Source organism: Crocuta crocuta, unplaced genomic scaffold (assembly GCF_008692635.1).
Source record: "Crocuta crocuta isolate KB4526 unplaced genomic scaffold, BGI_CrCroc_1.0 scaffold27, whole genome shotgun sequence".
NCBI lineage: Eukaryota > Metazoa > Chordata > Mammalia > Carnivora > Hyaenidae > Crocuta > Crocuta crocuta.
This window is the reverse complement of record NW_027532250.1, coordinates 7,935,789-7,943,332: the sequence shown is the minus strand read 5'-3', so window position 1 is coordinate 7,943,332 and position 7,544 is coordinate 7,935,789. Positions and strand designations below refer to the sequence as shown.

Below are 7,544 nucleotides of genomic sequence, written 5' to 3'. Positions count from 1 at the left end.
CACTCAAGGGCTCAAGTACCCTTCCTCGCAAGGGGGCTGACAGGAAGCTTCAGAGGGACAGGGAAGGAGCCCACAGAGTTTGACACGGCAGACAGCAATCCCAGCCCAACATCACCCACTGCGGCCAGACACAGGCTTGTAGTCAACAACCCAACTGCAGTCCCAGAAAGTGGCCCACGGAAAATAGTGCTTGTTTTAAAGTGCGAGATCTCGACACTGTCCCTGGTAGAACCTATTTTTGAAAAACATAAAGTGCTTTTTATTTTAACATTTTTTTTTTAAACTTGAATACCACAGGAAACAAAAAAGAATTTCTATTATAGTAGATGCTTTCCTGCTGCCACAGGAAGTATTCAAAAGTCTGAACTGGGCATTTCAATTGGGGAATTTTTTTTTTTCCCTTTCATTTTCGCAGGTAAAAAAAAAACAGATTTTATTCTGTTCTTCGGTAACATACAGTCTCTTTGAATAAGCTATTTCTTTTGCATATTTGACACTTGCATATCTTTTGAGTCTACGCTAATGATGTACAGAGAGGGTTTTCCTTATACAACCCTAAAGCAATGCTCACAGTTCACACTGTTGGCTGAGTGCCTGCCGTCTGAACCCTTCCCAGATTGCCAGGGGGCAATTAGAATCAAGTACAAGTGGTGCAACTCACCCTGATGATATCTCAAAATAAAATCTCAGGTACTACGGAACACTGAAGTCAATGAAGACATTTGACTAAAGGTTTTGCGCTGGGACCGTGGTTTACGGTGCAGAAACTTCCCCATGACGTGAGCATCCTCTGTAGCCTTCTATCAGTGGGATCCAATCGGGAGGTGATGTGCAGGAGTTCCTCGCGGTGGCTAGGCCACACCCGGAACTGAATCAGACAACCCGGCCACTTGTTGTCCGGCATCCTTCTCCAGCCGAAGCCCGAGGGATGGAGATGTCACCCCCTGAGGCCGTGATGGAGAGCCGTGACAGAAGAGTAGGCGGCCTTGGTTAGGTCTAGCATGTGGTAGTGGTGGCTATGAGTTCTGCCCGTACCCTCTCCCAAAGAGGGCAGTAGAGTTGTTACAAGGAGACGCCATAGCCTGTGGCTTGGCCGACTTCATTCTATTGTACCTGTCATGGCTCTCAGGGCCCTAGGGAGCCTCCTCTGGAGTGCTTCTCCTGTCTGCGGGCTCTGCAGAGCCTTTCTGTTCCAGAGTTCGTGCAGAAAAGCTCACAGCACGCCTCTGAGGTCTTTTGCCACAAGTCTCTGCTGCAGGTGGGGTAGCTCAGAGGCTCTGATCCCGTGTGCTTCCGTGGGCCCCTCCCCCTGGCAACACGCGGACGTCGGGGGAGATGTGGTTCTCGAGTTTGCACTTTTCCTGACCACCGGGGCCTTTTCCAGTCAATGCTTCTGTAGAGTAAATACAGTTCTGCCTTAAGAACTTAGGGGAGGTGGGTAAGGGGGAGCTTTCAAAGTGGTTCTTCTCTGATCTTGTCCCGACGCTGAACTTGGGACTGGTGCTCACATGCACGCTCTTGGGAGGGCTGGAATCCACACTGTAGAGAACCTGCCCCTCGTCGTCCGTGTCCGCATCAATGTACTGGTGGATACCTGCTTCGAAGTTGAATGCTATTGCTGTGGGTTTCTCAGGCGACCGGGGGGGTGTCCTAGCACTTGCTGTGGTATAGACGGAGGACTCTGGACTCAGTACAGGCCTGTCCAAGAGTGTGGCGCACTCTAGTCCAGCGACAGCAGCTGCAGCGCCCCCCCGGTTCCTGAGAGGGTCATGGTACATCCCCAGAACGGGGACTAGCGGACTGGGGTCACCCTCCATGAAGTTGACTTTAAGTGCTCGTAGCTTCAGGGGGTTGCTCGTCTTCATAGAACTCTTGGGGCTCTCAATGAAGAAAGTAGAGCGTTGGCTGGCATCAGGGGCGGGGTTGGCCTCCACAAATCTCCCCCCACTGGCGCCCAGAGCTCCCCGCCAGCCCATCTCTGGGGCCATGCTGCCCCCAGGCTTGCTGGGAAGTGACGCCAAGGGGCTGTGGGAGAATCTGGTGGCTTCGGGGAAGTCTGTGGCACAGCTAATGAAGCTATCAATACTCGACATGCTTCGCATATCGATGACACCTTCTGTACGCGTGGGCAGAGGGGCTACGGGGCTGGGGATACTCTCCATTTCAAGTTCTTCCTTTGGTTTGCTCTGTGTGGCTGACTCCTTGGTATTGAGGATGGGCTGGGATTGGGTCTTGGCCATCTTATTGTACATGTCTTCCAACTGCTGGACGTTCAGGTGCTGAGGACTAGATGACGATCTGGCCTTTTCAGGGGACCCCTGCTCCTTGGTTTCAAAGGACTTACTTGAGCTAGTTTCAGACAGTGTCCTCTTTGTCCATTTCCATTTGTTGGGAGACAAGTGATTATCTTGCACCTTGTCCTTCTTACTCATATTTTCTCCATTTTTCTCCACCACGATGTCCATCATCTCGATGCTCCGGGCAAAAGCATCTTTCATGTTCATGGATACGATGCTGCCATTCCTCTTAGCTCTCTCCAGAGCCTCTCTCCGCTTGATTGCTTTCTCCTGCCTCTTCTGCTCCTTGTAGAACTCAGAGAAGTTATTGACGATGATCGGGATGGGAAGAGCAATCACCAGCACCCCTGCGATGCAGCAGAGTCCCCCGACAATCTTCCCCAGGAGAGTCTTGGGGTAGATGTCTCCATACCCAACTGTCGTCATGGTGATGGTGGCCCACCAGAAAGAGGCTGGGATGCTTTTGAACTTGGTGTCATCCTCATCCTTCTCAGCAAAGAAGACAAGGCTGGAGAAGATCATGATGCCCATGGCGAGGAAAAGGATGAGCAAGCCCAGCTCGTTGTAGCTCCTTCGCAGGGTGAAGCCCAAGGACTGGAGGCCAGTGGAGTGGCGTGCGAGCTTAAGGATGCGGAGGATACGCATGATGCGGAAGATCTGGACCACGCGGCGGACATTCTGGAACTGCAGCACACTCTTGTTGGATTCAGTGAGGAAGATGGTGACATAGTACGGCAAGATGGCCAACAAGTCAATGGCATTGAGCGGGCCCTTGAAGAACTTCCACTTCTTGGGTGAGGAGAGGAACCGCAGCAGGTACTCCATGGTGAACCATGCAATGCACACGGCCTCCACGTGAGCCAGCTGGGGGTTGTCTGTGGTCTGGCCAAACTCGTCCAGGCTCTGCAGCTCGGGCAGCGTGTTGAGCGACAGAGCGATGGTGGAGAGGACGATGAACATGATGGAAATGATGGCCAGGATCTGCAAGGAGAAGAGAGTGGGATTGAGTTACTAACCTTCGAGAGGATGATCTTCCTAACACCCTGGTCTGCGGGGGCTCCTCAACCGTTCAAGAGCATTTTCATATCTCACTAGTCACTTAATGGCTGGGTGTTTGAGCTAAAAAGGTCATTTATTCAAACCATCTTTTGTCACATGTAGAAACCAAAGCCCAGAGACTGCAATGATTTGGAGCTAAGGAGGTTTGAAAGAGAGCATAGGGCAGCAACTTAAGAGCTTGGGCTCTGGTGTCTGGTTGTTTTGGGTTTAAATCCCAGCTCGGCCACTTCTTACCTTGAGCCAGTTGTTTTTTCTCTCTAAGCCTCAGTTTCTTCATCTGCAAAATGGGAGGGTAAATAACAGTGTCTATCTCAGAGAGCTGCTATGAAAAGTAAATGTGTTAACGTGTGCAAAGTTGGGACAGCTTCCAGCAGCACACAGGGAGTGTCTGATAAACACCAGCGATCTTCAAGGGGGCGATCTCTCAGCCCACACCCCACACCAGCCCGTCAGCTGAGATTGCCCAGGCTCTGAGTGGCATGGCTGGTCTTTGCTTCCGGCCCTGTTCCAAAATGGCCTGCTATATCCTGTGAGCAAATGCCGTTGCTGCCTGCATGTGAAAGTTTTCCATTCTTTGCAATCAATCCCTACGCACAACGCACGGTGGTCAAGCCTACATTTTTTTTTATATTAAAATATTTTTATTTAGGTATTGAATTATGTTTGATGATGTATTTTTTTGGGGTTTTTTTTTTATTTTTAATAGTTTATTGTCAAATTAGTTTCCACATAACACTCAGTGCTCATCCCCACAAGTGTCCTCCTCCATGCCCATCCCCCCCTCCCCCCCACATCCATCAGTCCTCAGTTTTTGTCAGCATTCAAGAGTCTCTCATGGTTTGCTTCTCTCCCTTTCCCCCACCATTTCAAGCCTACATTTTTACTTCGACCTCTCTCTTAGGGCCTCTCCTGCCACAGGCTCCCAAACGTCACATTTCTCTGGCCACATCAATCCCACGTGTCTGTGTCTCTTCTTCTCTGTTCGGTGAACTCCAGTCCATCTTTTAAAACCCAGCCCCTGTGGCCCCTCTCTGCAGAGGTGATTCCTGCAGAGGGACTGGCCGCTCCATCCTTTGAGTTCCCTCAACACTTTGCCTTACCTTGGGTGCTTTTACACACATCCCATTACGGAGATGTGTGCGTCCATCACTGCTCAGGGATGGGTTCAGAGCCTGGTCTCCGCAGCCCTAGCACCTAGCCCAGGGCAGGGGCTCCCCAAGTGTTTGCTCACTGCTGCCCAGGTTCCAGAGTGACAAGTGGAAGGAACAGGACCAGAATTCAGTTTTCAGTCTGGCTTCTGTTTATTTGTATTTTTATTTTGAGAGAGAGAGAGAGAGAGAGAGAGAGAGAGAAAGTGTGAGCGTGGGAAAGGCAGAAAGAGGAGACAGAGGCTCCAAAGCAGGCTGTATGCTGACAGCACAGAGCCCCATGCGGGGAACCAACTCATGAACCGTGAGATCATGACCTGAGCCGAAGTCCGACACTTAACCAACCGGGCCGCACAGGTGCCCCCAACGTACCCTGTGTCTTTAATACAAAAGTTTTGAGTGTTAATTCCTTGATTTGCACACACCAAAAAAGCAAAAACGTTTGTAATCACTGTAAAAAGAAATATCCGATACACGTAAAAGTAGGTCAAGTTTATATATATTTACGAAACATAATCAAATGGACACCTGTGAACCCACCACCCAGGAAAACACACCGGGTGTGGAACAGAAATGCCGGCTGACCTTCTCGCAGGTCCTTCCTCACCCCGTGGGTAACCAGAACTTTTTCTCCTCCCTTGTCTTTTCTGTAGAGTTTTTTAAAATTTATTTTTGAGAGAGAGAGAGAGAGAGAGGGAGGGAGGGAGGGAGGGAAAGAACTCAAGTAGGGGAGGGCCAGAGGGAGAGGGAGAGAGAGAATTCCAAGCAGGCTCCGCAGTGACAGTGCAGAACTGATGTGGGGTTCAGCTCCACGAACTGTGAGATCATGACCTGAGCCGAAACCCAGAGTCAAATGCTTGACCGACGGAGCCACGCAGGTGCCTCATCTGTAGAGTTTTAGTACAGAGGTAGATGTCCCTAACAAATTACTGTTTTGTCTTGCTCAGGACTGACATCCTTCTGTACGCATCTTTTTGCTGCCTGTACTCTTTATTCGATAGTAAAACAGCAACAACAGCACACACTGCTCACCTTCTCTGTTCTATTTTAGCCTCGCCCTAAGAAATGACATTTGCAAAGATGCTGAGTTTGTGTGCTAGGGGAAGATGTGTTAAATATTCATTAACATAAATGTGTGCTTATTGGAATAAAGCATTTCGGCAGCACACTTTGGGAACTCCAGCACTGAGTTAGGAGTGTGGGTCCTAGAGGTAGACTCCAGCTGGGTGGCCTTGGCATTGAAACTTTCCTTGCCCCAGTTTTCAAATTTGTAAAATGGGGATATTCTAGTCATTCACAACTGGGGATGATTTTGACCCCCCAGGGGATATTTGGCAAATTCCATAGACATTTTTGGTTGTCACAACTTGGGGGAGGGAGATACTGCTGGCAGCAGGTGAATGGAGGCCAGAGACGCTACATCCGACCTTGACCTTGCACAAGCCAGCTCCACAGTGAAGAATTATCTGGCTCAAAATGTCGATCGTACGAAGGTTGAGAAGTCCTGGGCTATACTGATAGCCAGCCCCTCATAAATTATAGAGTGGGGGACAAGGAGGTTACGCACGTAGAGTTACCAGCACAGGGTTAGACACAGAGTGGGCCCTGGCTTTCTGGGGACCCCCAGCCAGCGCCGTAGGCTGAGCCTGGCAGGCTGCTGTTCTGGGCACTGACCCCCCCCAGCCAGGAGGGAGCTGATTCCGGGGAGCCTGTTCCTTTAACAGCTGGGAGGTCCCATTTCCCCCAGAGGCTGGCAAGGGAAGCCTGCTCCAGTTTCTAACCCCCAGACAACTCCAGGGAAGGCCCACATAATTGCTGTTCTGCTGACAGACGCATGAATTATGCACCCGGCATATTACGTACAGTCCTTAGGGCTTGTTATTTTAAGGAGGGCACCACCTTCGTACCTGAGAATGCACCCTCCCCTTCCCTCCTCTTAGCCTCAGGATGCCTAGAAAAGAAGAAAAGGGGGCAGAGGCTTCACTGGATCCTGGTGGGGGAGGGCTGCCTGCTGCTCAGGGCTGTGCTGGGAAGGTCAGAGCGCCTCAGGCCTCCTTCCCCAAGATGGCATGCAGGGTCTTCCTCTGCACCCCCTCCTGACCCTGCCCACAAGAGTGTTTTCTTTCCTGGACCCACTGGAGCCTTTAGAGTCAGGGCCACACAGGGCATCTGGGTGGCTCAGTCGATTAAGCATCTGACTTTGGCTCAGGTCATGATCTTGCTGTCTGTAGGTTTCAGTGCCACGTTGGGCTCTGTGCTGACAGCTCAGAGCCTGGAACCTGTTTCAGATTCTGTGTCTCCCTCTCTCTTTGCCCCTCCGCCGCTCACGCTCTGTCTCACTCTGTCTCTCAAAAATAAATAAATGTAAAAAAAAAAAAAATGTATGGGGCGCCTGGGTGGCTTAGTCGGTTGAGCGTCCGACTTTCGCTTGGGTCATGATCTCGCGGTTCGTGGGTTCGAGCCCCGCGTCGGGCTCTGTGCTGACTGCCAGCTCAGATCCTGGAGTCTGTTTCAGTCTGTGACTCCCTCTCTCTCTGACCCTCTCCTGCTCACGCTGTCTCTCTCTCTCTCTCCTAGAAATAAATAAAACATTAAAAAAAATACTATTTAAAAAAAAAAATTTAGAGTCAGGGCCACACTTCCTGGCTAGGGCACTTCCAAATGGGAGTTAAACCTGCTGTACCTCAGTTTCCTTATCTGTAAGATCGGGGGGCGGGGGGAGGGCGGTGTCTAGTGCAAGGCTGCAATGAGAATTGAGTGAATTCGTAGGGCCCCTAGATCAGCTTTTATTGCTACTATTACTCCACAGCCTTATACTTATTTATGAGCTGGTTTTGGATCTGGGTTTGAGTCCTGACACTGTTATTCCCAGCTGTGTGGCTTTGGACAAATCCTTTCCCCTCTCCGAGCCTCCATTTCCTTATCTCTCGAATGGAGATGAAAGTCATCTGGAGATGAAAGTAATCGAGCACTTAGCACATAACGGCCACTTAATATACATTATATTATTAAATTATTATTTGGGTAATTTATTTTCACC

The 7,544-nt window shown here is 50.3% G+C and overlaps 1 protein-coding gene across 1 annotated transcript in view; it reads right to left on the bottom strand.

The window, feature by feature from the left end:
- Nucleotides 1-258: 258 nt before the first annotated feature.
- Nucleotides 259-7,544, bottom strand: part of KCNB1 (potassium voltage-gated channel subfamily B member 1) — a 92,008-nt gene continuing 84,722 nt past the window's right edge. Inside the window, exon 2 of the mRNA XM_077778286.1 lies at nucleotides 259-3,278. Coding sequence (XP_077634412.1) covers nucleotides 1,269-3,278 — 2,010 coding nt within the window. The 3' untranslated portion in view covers nucleotides 259-1,268. The remainder of the gene's footprint in view (nucleotides 3,279-7,544) is intronic.